This window comes from Typopeltis vanoorti, chromosome 3, assembly GCF_054136105.1.
Source record: "Typopeltis vanoorti isolate ZY-2024b chromosome 3, IOZ_Tvanoo_1.0, whole genome shotgun sequence".
NCBI classification, from domain to species: domain Eukaryota; kingdom Metazoa; phylum Arthropoda; class Arachnida; order Uropygi; family Thelyphonidae; genus Typopeltis; species Typopeltis vanoorti.
Genome location: NC_143551.1, coordinates 111111126 through 111127323, shown reverse-complemented (window position 1 = coordinate 111127323; position 16198 = coordinate 111111126). Strand labels below are relative to the sequence as shown.

General features: G+C 37.9%; 1 protein-coding gene across 1 annotated transcript in view; it reads right to left on the bottom strand.

Moving 5' to 3' along the window:
• The window catches only part of LOC150108468 (dynein axonemal heavy chain 7-like), a 990001-nt gene that overhangs the window by 630989 nt on the left and 342814 nt on the right, over nucleotides 1-16198 (bottom strand). The window contains exon 18 of the mRNA XM_090390473.1: nucleotides 4246-4429. Coding sequence (XP_090246599.1) covers nucleotides 4246-4429 — 184 coding nt within the window. The remainder of the gene's footprint in view (nucleotides 1-4245; nucleotides 4430-16198) is intronic.

Genomic DNA, 16198 nt, shown 5'->3' with positions numbered 1-16198 from the left:
TAGAGACTGAGGAAGCTACTGATGTGACGTGGTTATGCAAAGAGAGGCTGGAAGTAAATATCAGTCCAAAGAAGTAAGATGCGATCCTGTCTGGTGACTTGTGTATTAACTACCAAGGGTAAGGATAGGTGAACTGATACCACTTATTGTGAGAAAACAAAGGCAAAACTGCATTTTAGTAGAATTGAAGGTGACCAGGTTAATTAGGGAGGATAACTTCCCTGATTATATGATGATATGGAGATAGTTGCAGATGACTTTAAAGTTTTGGAAGTCTAGTAAGTCAAATTATGAGTACTATCATGATATTCAATGATGACTAGAGGCTTGTTACTCATTTACAGACTTCCTTCTAGCAACAGTCTCTTTGATAAACCAAACCAATTTACTGAGCAGGCTTTTGATGCAAACAGGATTAAATGCTTTAGAAATATTAAAATAAACAGCCCATATGTTATTCTACACCTTTCTATGGCAGATGTCCATTGAAATGCATTAACATATTTTATAATGCATTAATACAGCATTATAAGTTAGGAGACGACAAGCATCGAAGTTACAGAAGTGAAAAAAATAACAGAATGCATATCAGATATGTATGATATAAAAAACAGCAGACTCTATATCAGATATTTTAAAAAACAACTGAGTCCACATCTACAGAGTATCTTAACATGTTCACACTAGGCAATATTTACATGTGTGGACATTTCCTACGGGAACTTGCTTTACTGCATGTATGTCTCTTCTGCATTGGATGAGCAGAAGAGATATATTTTAACAATGCTTATAAGACATATCAGATTAAATTTTTTTTGGTACAATTCTATTTGTAAAATTAACATTTGAACCATCTGAATGATACTGAAAATCTCAAATGCAATTAGAACTGATTTCATGTTATATGTATACATGTGTGTAATACACACATGTATATTTGCTTTACATAAAATGTTTGCTTTCTGCACCCAATAACTGCATTATAAACAACTGTTACCACATATTTGCCTCAAATGAAACTTTGAAAGACAATATTGAAACAAATGTATTTAGTTAGATACTATGTTTGGTGCTACAATAAAACTGTTTTACTTCATGCATGCAGTATAGTGTGTGTCATAAGGGATGTGTTTTTCATTATGAAGGGTCATTCCAATTGTCTTTAATTATACTAATTGTTCCTAAATATAGAACATAGACTGTAAATGTCTCTGTACTTATTAATGATACATTAAAACTACTTGTCTTTCTTGCTTCTTCAGTATAATGCCTGTTAGGAATGGAAAGTTTTTCATCCTACTGGAACATTTTCATTGCTATTTCTATTCATTCAGAAGGAACATAAATAGTGAGTAAAAATTCATCCTATTTTATTCTATTACAGAATAAAATGAATCCTTCTATATACAGGGTAGCCATAAAATAACTTTCCCTCTTTGGAGGCATCTGTAGCTAAAACCAATAAACAGAATGAGACCAAATTTTATATTGAGACTTTTGAAGGCATGGGAGAGATGATTTCAGCGAAAAAAAGATTGTACCAAAAGTCACAGATAGGGGAAATTTTGGCGCTGGCAGAGACAAAAACAAATGGATAATTACATTAAAAGCAGATAAAATGGAATAATAACATTTCGACGGTGTAAGCGACAGCTGCATCACTCATTCCAGCTAGACATGTGGCGCACGTTACAATGATAATAATAATAATAATAATTAAACTAAAACAATAACTCGCGAGAGACACAGAAATTAATGTGGTGATTGAACTCACAGGAAATAATGTTTTATTCATCAGAATCAGGGTCCCCTGTGCCACATACACGATTTTCAATGTGCTGACCTTTCTTGTGTACAACAAATTGCATCTAGTGTGTGACATGCTCTACAGTTGAGCGTAAGGAGTCGGACTGGATGTTCATAACAACCCATTTTATGTTCTCTTTCAAGACATGCAAGTAGGGAATGCCACCAACATACACAACGGATTTCAAATACCACCACAGCCAAAAGTCACATGGAGTGATGCCCGGGGATCAAGGCAGCCATGCCGTCAGAAAGAACTGACTAATAACCCTCTCATTACTGAAATGTTGGCATAAAAGGTGCTGTACTGAACGTTCAATGAGTGGCCATTTTCAATCCTGCATAAAAATTACGGAGTCCAAACATTGTCTTTGCTGCAATGCAGGAATGACAAAATTTTCCAGCATTCGCGATAAATCTCTCCAGTAATGGAGCAGGTTACAGGACCTGTAGGGGTAATACACTCAAAAAAGTATGGTCCTATTATGAAATCGGCTGTGAAGCCACACCACATGGTTACTTCTGGAGAATGCAGTGGTACTTGCTGGATCGCTTGGGGATGTTCAGATGCCCAAATTTTGCAGTTGTGAGTGTTAACCAACCCATTCAGATAAAAATGAGCCTCATCATCCCACAATATTCTCCAAGGCCAGTCATTGTCGACCTCCATTCGGGCAAGAAATGTTATCGTGAAGGCCATGTGCTTATCATAATCTGCGGCAGTAGTGCTTGCACACGACTGAACTCATACAGATAGAAGTGAAGCATTTTCCATAACATTTTCCAGACTGTACCATAAGCCATATCAAGTTTGCGAGCTATGGCACGAGTGCTTGGACCAGTACTGGTCCCTGTGTCATCGAACACTGCAGTAGCGATGTCTGTTACTGTCTCTTCTTGCACTGCTTTTCCGTCCTCTACCAGATCTAACTCCTAGTGATCCGGTTTATTCAAACTTCTTAATCATAGCTCTCATTGCTACAGCTGACATAGGATCTGCACGCAGGTTATGAAGCCTTCTAAATTCCCGAAAGGTGCTACGGCATTGCACTGTTTAAGGTAAAACAACTTAACAAGTAAAGCATGCTGAGGCAAGGTAGGAAGCATACTGAACACAATTCATCAGTCATTCAAATAACTGCCTGAATGTTCCCAATCCCTTTTTAAGTGGAACTGGTGGCGCTGCTATTATGTATGCACAGTAAAATTTGCATAATCCTTTCGAACTGCATTTACTGCAAATAGTTGACTACTTTTGGCTCTGCCAGCACCAAATTTCCCCTGTCAGCGACTTTTGGTACTAAATCTTTTTTTTTTTGCAGAATTCATCTCCCCATGCCTTCAAAGGTCTCAAAATAAAATGTGGCCTCATTCCGTGTATTAGTTTTAGCTACAAATACCTCCAAAGAGGGAAAGTTATTTTATGGCCACCCTTTATTATAAGAAGTCGATGCATCCATTGATCTCTAATTAAAATACCAGCATGTGTGAAATACTTCTGGAAAGAGTGAATAATTCTGATGAAGATTGAAAAGTATTTGTGTATATACTTGTCTATGTTACTATGTAACACATGCATAGTAATCATCAGTAAATAAAAGCAAATTCTTAGAAAACCAAGCAAAATATAAATAAAACATAGAAACAAACACGCTAACAAGTACAACAAATTGCACTAGTTAATTTGCTGCACCATCAATGCACATGTATTCATGACACACCTAGATAAATCACCTAATCAATATTATTAGTTGATTGGATTAGCTCTTCCCTATAGTTATTTACTGAGCTTCCAAATGTATATAGCTACTGTTTATTATTGGTAAGTTATTTATATTTTGCAAACAAATCTCTTTCCTTTTCTTCATATTTTTTTCTATTTTTTTTTAACTATGCCTATCATATATGCAAATATGCATGTTAGAATTTATAGGATCAAATGTCATTCACCACAGCAACATATAAGACATGTATAATAACACGAATGTTAACTATTAATAATTCCTTTGCCAGTAATGAAAGTATTTCTATTCACACCTGTTCTTTCTCTCCCTTATATTCCCATTCTCACATGGTTTATTAATGATGGTTCACATATTTACACCTTTTAGTAATTCAAATATATTCCAACCAATTATAACATCCTCCTAAATGATGGTTTTCTAATATATCCTAAAACAAACACCATAATTTCATCCCCTCTATGTAGATTTAGTTACAATTGAAGAACCTGTCATGACATACACACCAATACACAAATGCAAAATTGTGGTGGGGGCAAGGGGTTTTTCTCTCACCCTACCAAAAGGTTGTAACAGGAACATGTTAAGTGGATAGAAGTTTTTAGGTTTTAGGATGTCCATTATTTAGATCTCTAATTAACATTTAGTATATTTTTTTAAACATACGTAGTATTTTTATAATATATACTCATGTTACCTCATGTGTAATAGGATCAAACTGACCAAACAGCTGTCCCATTGTTATTGATTTAGGATTCACAGTGCGATAGATTACTTTTTCTTCATTATTCTTGCCTTGATCATTTAGCAATCCCAATGCTAATGCCAATACTTTTAAAACGCATGTTTTACCTCCATAAGGAGCACCAACCAACATAAACCTGACAAGAAAGAATATATACAGGCATTTCAATGAGAAAAACAACATATAAAAGAAAATATAAATGAAATTTAATATGTGATAATGAAAAACATCTTTCAATGTTACCAGTATTTAATTAAATACACTTTTTTTTTGCTCCATTTTGTTTTATTTTTCTAATAGATATTAGAAAAGGAGTCCTAAAGATGAGCTGCTAAAGGAATCCTATCAGACTTCTTTACCCTTGGCTGTGTGGATAGCACACCTGTTCTCAACCCAACAGGTTGTGGGTTCAAATCCCACTGTGGATATGGGTGTTTGTAAAAGCCTGCTCTAGATGACTTTGTGTAGCTCCTCGAGTTTATAAAGGCCTGTCTTTTTTTTATTTTTTTTAATGTTTTTTATATATACATATATTATAAGTTAGCTGGATCAAACCCAAAGTGTATTTGGTACTGGCTTAAACTACACAACACAATTATTAGATCATAACAAATAGCATAATGCCTATTAAAATTCCTGCTGGTTCTTATCAGGAAGCCACTAACACATGAAGCCTCAAATGAGAAGTATAAGTGAGAAGAAAACAATAAAACAAATAATGTATGAACCTAACCATTCCAATATAATTACATTCTATCCATACATTCATCAGACATCATCAGATGCTGTATGCTCACCCTGCTCCTTAGTGATGTGTCACACTAGTCTTCACCAGATGATCCTGTTGTATGCCCTTGTGGGTGTTGAAATCTCTGAAGACCAGCCACTCCAGAGACACTGTCCATTCACCTCAATGAAGGTCTACTACTTGCTCTTTTTCTAAGAACATTTCCTTCTATTGGTGTTTGAGAAATATATATATATATATATATATATATATATATATATATATATATATATATATATATATATATATAAGGCAGTAGGGAGTTAATAAAGAAAGAGTATGATTATTAATTAACTTAAAGAATTCACAACCCACACTAGAATATAAATAAATTAAACTTTAATATATATTTCAATATTTCGGCAACATCACATTGCCATCTTCAAAGAAACTTAAAATAAAGTTCCTTTGAAGATGGCAAGGAAGCTATTGTTTCTCCTAAATGTCCTGATGGTGTCTCCACGGGCGATGTAGGTATTGTTAGCCACTGGGCTGAAGGCTCCTGATGGCCATCTCCCAAATTTGAGGCACTTACATGCAACCAAATTTGTTGAGGTTTTGGCATGTTTCTTAGGGCTGAGGCTGATTAGATGAAAAGTCTTTCAAATTTGAACTTGCTGCAGTGCATTATTGTGGTTTTCTATCACTGTATTCTGTGGAGTGCACCCAGAGCGTGGTCCGCAAGACCAGAGTGGCTATACTGGTGAACATGGATGTAGTCCTTGTTTTCTGAAATTCTGATATTCACTGTCCTGTCTGTTTGGACAAAGTAGGACAGCTTACAGCTGCAGGGGACCTGGTATACACCAGGTAGGTCTGGGGGAAGTGGTTGGTCATTAGTGGAGCAGATAAGAGATGCCAATTTTCTATATGGTCTGTAACAAAAGATCAAGTCATGTTTTTTTTAACATTTTGGTAATTTTTTCCAAGGTGCCTCGGATGTAGGGAATGGTGATGGATTTAGAGTAATCCTAGTTGTGAAGGGGGGAAAGGGTTGTGGTTTACTAGCTTCAATATTTTTTGATTTTTTTTTTGGAGGGAGGTAGCCATTGGCTGAGAAAGTGTTGAGAATGTGATTTAGTTCAGTAGTTAGGGCATTGTCATTTGAACAGATTAATTTAGCCCTGTTGTGTAGTATCTTAATAACTCCATATTGTTCTGGGGGGGGGATTTGGGATTTCTATAAACTGAGAAAACCAAGGTTCCATCAGGCTGGAAGGTGACTAGTGTGTCTAGGAAAGGGAGGCTGCTGTTTTCCTCTTTTTCCAGGGTGAACTTGATTCTGGGGTGTTGGTTGTTTAAGTGTGTTAAGAACGAGAGGAATGTATCAGAGCAATGTGGCCAAATAGCAAATACATCATCAATGTAGCAAAGCCAAATGGGTTCTTGTGGGGCAGAGCTTAAGGCTTTGTCTTCAAAATTCTCCTTAAAGAAGTTAGCCAAGGGTGGGGAGAGTGGTGAACCCATTGCTGTCCCCTCTATTAGTTTGTAGAAATTTCCCTGCCAAATGAAATAGCCTGAGTTCATTGTGAACTGAAACAGGGCTGAGATATCAGAAGGAAATTTAGCTTGGATTGGCTCTAAGGTTTCCTTGAGTGGGACATTTGTGAATAAGGAGGAGACATCAAAACTGACCATTATGTCAGTATGTTGGAATGTAAGGTTTTCTATGCTGGCTTTGAAGTGGGCTGTGTTTTTTATTATTATTATTACCCCAAGACCTCATGGAGTCAAAGACTCATCCGGGAGGTCCCCCCATCACACATATCATACCGTGTCTTAAACACACTCAAACTCCCCACAAACACCACACTCTCAGGCAAGGCACTCCAATCATTAACAACTCTGCACGAAAAAAATCTGCCTCTCACTCCCTTACTCACACCATCTTTATACACTTTGGAGGGATGACCTCTGGTTCTCCCCTGATCTCCCACTATTCTCTGTAGAACCTTTCCACCATTGATCCCATAACAACCCCTTACCAACTTGTAGGTCTCTATCATATCTCCCCTCTTCCTCCTGCCCACCAGACTCTGAAAATTACATCTTCTCAATCTTTCCTCATACTCGACATTCCAGAGGTCAGAAACTACCTTAGTCAGTCGACTTTGGGCCCTTTCCAACATCTCTTCATTCTTCTGAAAACCCGCTGACCAAATCTGGGCACAGTCTATGTGTGGCCTAATAAAAGCCTTATACAACGGAAGAAGAATCTCCCTACTTCTACGCGTCATTTCCAGAAGCCTTTGTGTTGTCTTCACAGTTTTGTCGATGTGTACCCTAAATTTTAGATCATTATCCACTATCACCCCCAGATCTCTTATTTCCTCTACCTCGAACAATATATTCTCACCAAGCATAAATTCTGCATCCCATCTTTGTTTTCCAAATTTTAAAACCTTACATTTTGCAACATTGAACTCACATCCCCATTTCTGTGCCCAATCACTCAATTTATTCAAGTCTTCTTGTAAGGCCACAACATCTTCACTACTCTTTATGGTTCATCCCAAATTTGCATCATCTGCAAACAACTGAATATCTCCATCCAAATCTTTGCCAATATCATTAATATACAAGTTAAACAGTAATGGCCCTAAAACAGACGCCCTGAGGCACTCCACTAGTGACTTTCCTTTTCCTGGATATTGCAACCCCCTATACACAACTTGTTGATACCTATCAGATAACCAGTCTCCAATCCTATGCACTAATCTAATATCCAACCACATCTGCTTTAGTTTGACTGTCAACTTATCATGAGGTACTGTATCAAAAGCCTTTGCGAAATCCAAGTATATTACTGTGTATCCTTCTCCTCCCATCCAAGGAAGCAATGACTTTATTGTAATAAGTAAGTAGTTTACTAAAACATAACTTCCCTTTAGCAAATTCATGCTGTCCATCAAAGATAATACCATTGTTGTCAACCCAACTCTGGATGTAGTTCTCACACGCTTCTCCAACAACTTAACAACAACATCTGACACACAGATAGGCCTATGGTTTGATGCTTGGGTTCGATCACCTCCTTTATGAAGTGGCACAATCTTGCCCTCCTTCCACTCCTTAGGAATTTGACCAAGTGCCTTGATCAATTATGTGTGATGGTGTATTGCCAGTATAGTATGCGAGCACTTTGGTTGGCAAATGTTTAGCTAATTTGTATGTGGGGGAATTAATGCCATCCATTATGAAACGTAATGGCACCTTTTCTTGTATTTTTGGCAGTCCATATATACGCGGGGGGGGGGGGGGGTAATAGAGTTAAATGGATTTAATTTGTCAGTAATTTCCACAGGCCAAGAAGTGACCTTCTTAAGGAGCCTATAGAGTTTTCTGGAATTTTTCAAAAATATTGGAAATATATATTAAAGTTTAATTTAATTTATATTCTAGTGTATGTTATGAATTCCTTAAGTAATTAATAATCATGTATAATTAACTTATAAGTCTTTCTTTGAGAATTACTATCATCTACAGAGATTCCATCGCACGCAAGGCCAGCCAATACGGTAAAATGAAGCTGAAGTTATTAAGACAACTGACTCATCTGACCTTCCTAAAATGCTGCTGGGATAATCAGGTAATCCAAACTGTGTGAAATTTAAACACCGTTTTTTTTACAAAAGGCTATCTGAATTTATAACCGCACTAACTATGCTCTGCAACAGAAACAAATTGCCGCCACGCACGTTCTCCTAGCTGACACAACAAAGCTATTCAGTCGCTTGAAAAAGAGCTTTCCAACACATTAAATCATGAGCTTTGGTCAATTTTATATAACGTCTCATGCACTGTGTCAGATAAAGAATTTGAGAAAATACTGGGTCAACATAATAAGAAATTTGAGAAATTAAAAAAGAACTCGACCTCCAAACCAAAACTTCCAATCAACACTGTAGTCAACCTTTCTTCATTTGCATTGAAGCCTGTAGCACTCATCGCTCTTTCACATGGCCACAACTTCGCCATTGCTCCCTGAAAAATAACGGCTGAGGATACAATGATCCAGATTGAATGCAGGATCTGCGACCTTCCAAACCACATTGCCAACAATATTAGACTGGATGTAGCTTGTGTTCTCACCAAAGCAAGACCACCAAATACCAACATATCCAATAGTGAATATAAAGATCTACAGGAAATGAAGAAAAACAAAGAAATAGTAATCAGTAAAGCAGATAAGGTAAACGCCACTGTAGTACTCAACCAAACGGACTACACAGGTAAGCTTAATGCTCTATTATTAGATCGGTCTACTTACCTACCTACTGAACACAATCCCACCAACTCACAAATCAGAAAACTCCATAGGCTCCTTAAGAAGGTCACTTCTTGGCATGTGAAGGTTACTAACAAATTAAAGCTGTTTAACTCTATGCCCCCACCCCCTGTATATATATAAACTCCCAAAAATACATAAAGAAAATGTGCCATTACGTCCCATAGCGGATGGCATTGATTCCCACACATACAAATTAGCTAAACATGTGGCCAAAGTGCTCACACACTATACTGGCAACACCCATCACAGATAAAAAAACTCAGCCTACTTCAAAGCCAGCATAGAAAACCTTACACTCCAACATACTGACATAATGATCAGTTTTGATGACTCCTCCTTATTCACAAATGTCCCACTCAAGGAAACCTTAGAGCCAATCCAAGCTAAATTTCCTCCCGATATCTCAGCCCTATTTCAGTTCACAATGAACTCAGGCTATTTCATTTGGCAGGGAAAATTCTACAAACAAATAGAGGGGACAGCCATGGGTTCGCCACTCTCCCCACCCTTGGCCAACTTCTTTATGGAGACTTTGAAGACAAAGCTTTACACTCTGCCCCACAAGAACCCATTTGGCTTTGCTACATTGATGATGTATTTGCTATTTGGCCACATTGCTCTGATACACTCCTCTCCTTCTTAACACACTTAAACAACCAACAGGTTGTTTAAGTGTGTTAAGAAAGTGTTAAACAGGTTGTTTAAGTGTGTTTTCCTCTTTTTCCAGGGTGAATAGAATCACGTTCACCCTGAAAAAAGAGGAAAACAGCAGCCTCCCTTTCCTAGACACGCTAGTCACCTTCCAGCCTGATAGAACCTTGGTTTTCTCAGTTTATAGAAAACCCACCCAGATACATTCACCAACAATCCCATCCCCCCCCACACACACACAACAATATGGAGTTATTAAGACACTACACAAGAGGGCTAAACTAATCTGTTCAAATGACAATGCCCTAACCACTGAACTAAATCACATCCTGAACACTTTCTCAGTCAATGGCTACCCCCCCTCCAAAAAAAATCCAAAAAATATGGAAACCAGTAAACCACTCCTCCCCCCCCATTCACAACAAGAATACTCTAAATCCATCATCATTCCCTACATCCATGGCACCTCGGAAAAAATTACCAAAATCTTAAAAAAACATGACTTGATCTCTTGTTACAGACCATATAGAAAATTGGCATCCCTTATCCACTCCACTAAAGACCAACCACTTCCCCTAGATCTACCTGGTGTATACCAGGTCCCTTGCAGCTGTAAGCTGTCCTACTTTGGACAAATAGGCAGGACAGCGAATATAAGAATTTCAGCATGCAAGGACTAAATCCCTTTTCACCAATATAGCCACTCTGGTCTTGCAGACCATTCTCTGGATACATGTCACAGAACACGGTGGAAGAAAGCCACAATAATACGCAGTAGCAAGTTCAAATTTGAAAAACTTTTCAAGGAATCAGTCTCAGCCCTAAGAAACATGCCAAACCTGAACAAATTTGGTTGCATGAGACTGCCCCAAATTTGGGAGATGTCCATCAGGAGACCTTCAGCCCAACGGCCAAGAATACCTACATGTCCCACTAGGGGCACCATCAGGACTTTTAGGAGAAACAATAGCTTCCTTGCTTCATCCTCATTTACTGTTTGTAGTGCCTGCATGCACGTGTCTTTATTTTAAGTTCCTTTGAAGATGGCAATGTGATGTTGCAAAATATTGGAAATATATATTAAAGTTTAATTTAATTTATATTCTAGTGTACGTTGTGAATTCCTTAAGTTAATTAATAATCATGTATAATCAATGTATAAGGCTTTCTATGAGAAAGAAAGAGGATAAATTGTTCTTCCTCGGTAAGAGGATGATAAGATGAATGATACTACAGATTATAAGCTAATTTGTGTGCATGGGGTTGCATTAACTGGGATTCAGAGTTGGGATGATAACAACAGTATTTGTGATTATCAGCATTTGTTAAAGGACAAGGCAAGTTTTAGCAGCCTCCTTACATACCACAAGGGAGATGCATGTACAGTGGTATACTGTATATTTGGATTTTCGAAGGCCTTTGATAGATTGCCATATAAGCTGGAAACTAAACTGGAATAGATAGATCAGTAAATTGCATAGGTGAGTGGCTGTCAGAGAAGGATATCAATGGATTGTGTATGGGAGGATGGTTTCCTCAAAGAGATAGGTCACTAGTGGTGTGCCCCAGAGGTCTGTTTTAGGTTGACTATTGTTTAACTTGTATGTTAATGATATTTGGATAGGTGTTACTGGAGATATGTAGCTACATGCAGATGATGCAAAGTTGAAAAGAATTACATGGAATAGAGTACTGATTTTGTGAGCTTATCAGGAGAATCTGAACAGACTGTGTGAGTGGGCAAGAGAGTCGAGATATATATATCAGTACTTCAAAGTGTAAAGTCTTGAAATTTGGTAGCCAAGAATGGAATTCAAGAGGGAACTTTTGAAGATATGGAGGAGATCAGAGATCTGGGAATGGTGAGGGACAGAATCTTGAAATTTAGAGATCACATTGTTAAAACTATGAGAACATCACAAGAGATTATAGAATGATGAAGAAGATTCTAACATATAGAACAAAGAAGGTATGATCCCTTTGTATAAGCCATATATATGGACTACTGTATGAAGATCTGGTCACTTAGCTTTACAGGAGATAACAATATTTTAGAGAGCTGTTTAGAGAAGATTCACTATGTCAGTATCGAGTTTTTGGAATTTGGGATATGAAAACAGATTGAGAGAATGCAATTTGCAGAGGTTTGTGAATAGAAGAATGAGATGGGATAAGAGAGGTATGAACAGCAGTTAGCTAATGAAGCCAAAAAGAATCCTAGGGAGTTCTTTCGATATGTAGCCAGCAAAAGAAAGAATGATTATGGAAGGATGACATTGATTGGAGGAAATGGTATAAAGACAGCTGTTGCAGAATGTGTTGTGGAGATACTTAATGAGCAATTCATAAAGATCTTTCAATCTTGTGAATGTGACTTCATGGAGAGATTAAGAGCAGTTAATGATGGGGAGGAGAGACTGACTGTAAGTGAGCAAGAGGTGTTTGGGGAGTTGAGTAAACTAGATGTAAATAAGGCTGTGGGACTTGATAATATATCACCACATATTCTGAAGGAATATGCCAGGGAGTTGATGCAGACCTTGCATATTTTTTTAATACGAGTCTTGCACTTGGTCCAGTTCCTAAAGAGTGGAAGGAGGGCAAGATTGTGCCACTTCATAAAGGAGGTGATCGAACTCAAGCATCAAACTATAGGCCTATCTGTGTGTCAGGTGTTGTGGTTAAGTTGTTGGAGAAGCTTGTGAGAACTAGGATCCAGAGTTGGGTTGACAACAATGGTATAATCTTTGATGGACAGCATGGATTTGCTAAAGGGAGGTCATGTTTTAGTAATCTACTTACTTATTACAATAAAGTGACTGCTTCCTTGGACAGAGGAGAAGGATACACAGTAATATACTTGGATTTCGCAAAAGCTTTCGATAGAGTACCTCATGATAAGTTGACAGTCAAACTAGAGCAGATGGGGTTGGATATTAGATTAGTGCATTGGATTGGAGACTGGCTATCTGATAGGTATCAACAAGTTGTGTATGGGGGTGCAATATCCAGGAAAAGGAAAGTCACTAGTGGAGTGCCTCAGGGGTCTGTTTTAGGGCCATTACTATTTAACTTATATATTAATGATATTGGTGAAGATTTGGATGGAGATATTCAGTTGTTTGCAGATGATGCAAAGTTGGGACGAACCATAAAGAGTAGTGAAGATGTTGTGGCCTTGCAAGAAGACTTGAATAAATTGAGTGATTGGGCAAGCAAATGGGGATGCGAGTTCAATGTTGCAAAATGTAAGGTTTTAAAATTTGGAAAACAAAGATGGGATGCAGAATTTATGCTTGGTGAGAATATATTGTTGGAAGTAGAGGAAATAAGAGATCTGGGGGTGATAGTGGATAAGGATCTAAAATTTAGGGGACACATCGCCAAAATTGTGAAGACAACACAAAGACTTCTGGGAATGATGCAGAGGACACTGACATGTAGAAGTAGGGAGATACTTGTTCCAATATATAAGGCTTTGATTAGGCCACACTTGGACTATTGTGCCCAGATTTGGTCACCAGGTTTTCAGAAGGATGAAGAGATGTTGGAAAGGGTCCAAAGGCGAATGACTAAGGTAGTTTCTGACCTCTGGAATGTTGAGTATGAGGAAAGATTGAAAAGATGTAATTTGCAGAGTCTTGGAGAGAAGGAAGAGGGGAGATATGATAGAGACCTACAAGTTGGTAAGGGGTTGTTATAGGATCAATGGTGGAGAAGTTCTACAGAGAATAGTGGGAAATCAGGGGAGAACCAGAGGTCATCCCTGGAAACTGTATAAGGAGGGTGTGAGTAAGGGAGTGAGAGGCAGGTTTTTTTCGTGCAGAGTTGTGAGTGATTGGAATGCCTTGCCTGAGAGCGTGGTGTCTGCAAGTTGTTTGAATGTATTTAAGACACGGTATGATGAGATGTGTGTGTAAGATAAAAGGACCCCCTAGATGAGTCTTTGACTCCATGAGGTCTTGTTTTAATAATAATAATAATAATAATAATAATATGATTGGAACATATAAGTTGGTAAAGGGATTGTTACCAGATTAATGTGAAGGAGATTTTTTTTTAGGGGTAGGAGACAGGGGTAGAATAAAATCACCACATATTCTGAAGGAGTGTGCTAGACAGTTGACACCTGCCTTGACATATTTTTTTAATACAAGTCTTGCACTTGGTCCAGTTCCTAAAGAGTGGAAGGAGGGCAAGATTGTGCCACTTCATAAAGGAGGTGATCGAACTCAAGCATCAAACTATAGGCCTATCTGTGTGTCAGGTGTTGTGGTTAAGTTGTTGGAGAAGCTTGTGAGAACTAGGATCCAGAGTTGGGTTGACAACAATGGTATAATCTTTGATGGACAGCATGGATTTGCTAAAGGGAGGTCATGTTTTAGTAATCTACTTACTTATTACAATAAAGTGACTGCTTCCTTGGACAGAGGAGAAGGATACACAGTAATATACTTGGATTTCGCAAAAGCTTTCGATAGAGTACCTCATGATAAGTTGACAGTCAAACTAGAGCAGATGGGGTTGGATATTAGATTAGTGCATTGGATTGGAGACTGGCTATCTGATAGGTATCAACAAGTTGTGTATGGGGGTGCAATATCCAGGAAAAGGAAAGTCACTAGTGGAGTGCCTCAGGGGTCTGTTTTAGGGCCATTACTATTTAACTTATATATTAATGATATTGGTGAAGATTTGGATGGAGATATTCAGTTGTTTGCAGATGATGCAAAGTTGGGACGAACCATAAAGAGTAGTGAAGATGTTGTGGCCTTGCAAGAAGACTTGAATAAATTGAGTGATTGGGCAAGCAAATGGGGATGCGAGTTCAATGTTGCAAAATGTAAGGTTTTAAAATTTGGAAAACAAAGATGGGATGCAGAATTTATGCTTGGTGAGAATATATTGTTGGAAGTAGAGGAAATAAGAGATCTGGGGGTGATAGTGGATAAGGATCTAAAATTTAGGGGACACATCGCCAAAATTGTGAAGACAACACAAAGACTTCTGGGAATGATGCAGAGGACACTGACATGTAGAAGTAGGGAGATACTTGTTCCAATGTATAAGGCTTTGATTAGGCCACACTTGGACTATTGTGCCCAGATTTGGTCACCAGGTTTTCAGAAGGATGAAGAGATGTTGGAAAGGATCCAAAGGCGAATGACTAAGGTAGTTTCTGACCTCTGGAATGTTGAGTATGAGGAAAGATTGAAAAGATGTAATTTGCAGAGTCTTGGAGAGAAGGAAGAGGGGAGATATGATAGAGACCTTCAAGTTGGTAAGGGGTTGTTATAGGATCAATGGTGGAGAAGTTCTACAGAGAATAGTGGGAAATCAGGGGAGAACCAGAGGTCATCCCTGGAAACTGTATAAGGAGGGTGTGAGTAAGGGAGTGAGAGGCAGGTTTTTTTCGTGCAGAGTTGTGAGTGATTGGAATGCCTTGCCTGAGAGCGTGGTGTCTGCAAGTTGTTTGAATGTATTTAAGACACGGTATGATGAGATGTGTGTGTAAGATAAAAGGACCTCCTAGATGAGTCTTTGACTCCATGAGGTCTTGTTTTAATAATAATAATAATAATAATAATAATATGATTGGAACATATAAGTTGGTAAAGGGATTGTTACCAGATTAATGTGAAGGAGATTTTTTTTTAGGGGTAGGAGACAGGGGTAGAATAAAATGGCATCTCTGGAAACTGTATAATGGTGTGAGCAAGGAAGTGAGAAGCAAGTTCTTTTTCAAGAAAAGTGGCTAGTGAGTATAATGCAGCGCCTGAGAGTGTAGTAAGTGTAGAAACTGTGAATGGGTTCAAGATATGGTTTTTATGATTTTTTTTTATATGAGAGTGTTGAAATCCCATAACGAGTTTGTGGACTTCTAGTAGGTCTAATCTTAATATTTATATATGCATTTATATACACACACACACAATCAATAACAGCAGCTCATAATAAAGAAAAGAAAAAAGCTGGTGCTTGTTGAAGACCTAACCAAGAGAGTAGGAAATAGCTCACAAACCAACTTGCTAGACTGTTGGTCCATTAATGCAATTAGTTTGAAGATTTTGATATACATAAATGTAATGCAATTATCCTGTAGGCTTCAGACTCCTGTTAATAATAATGAGAAGAATGTACATAAATTCACAGGCAGAGAACATGCATGAAACAGG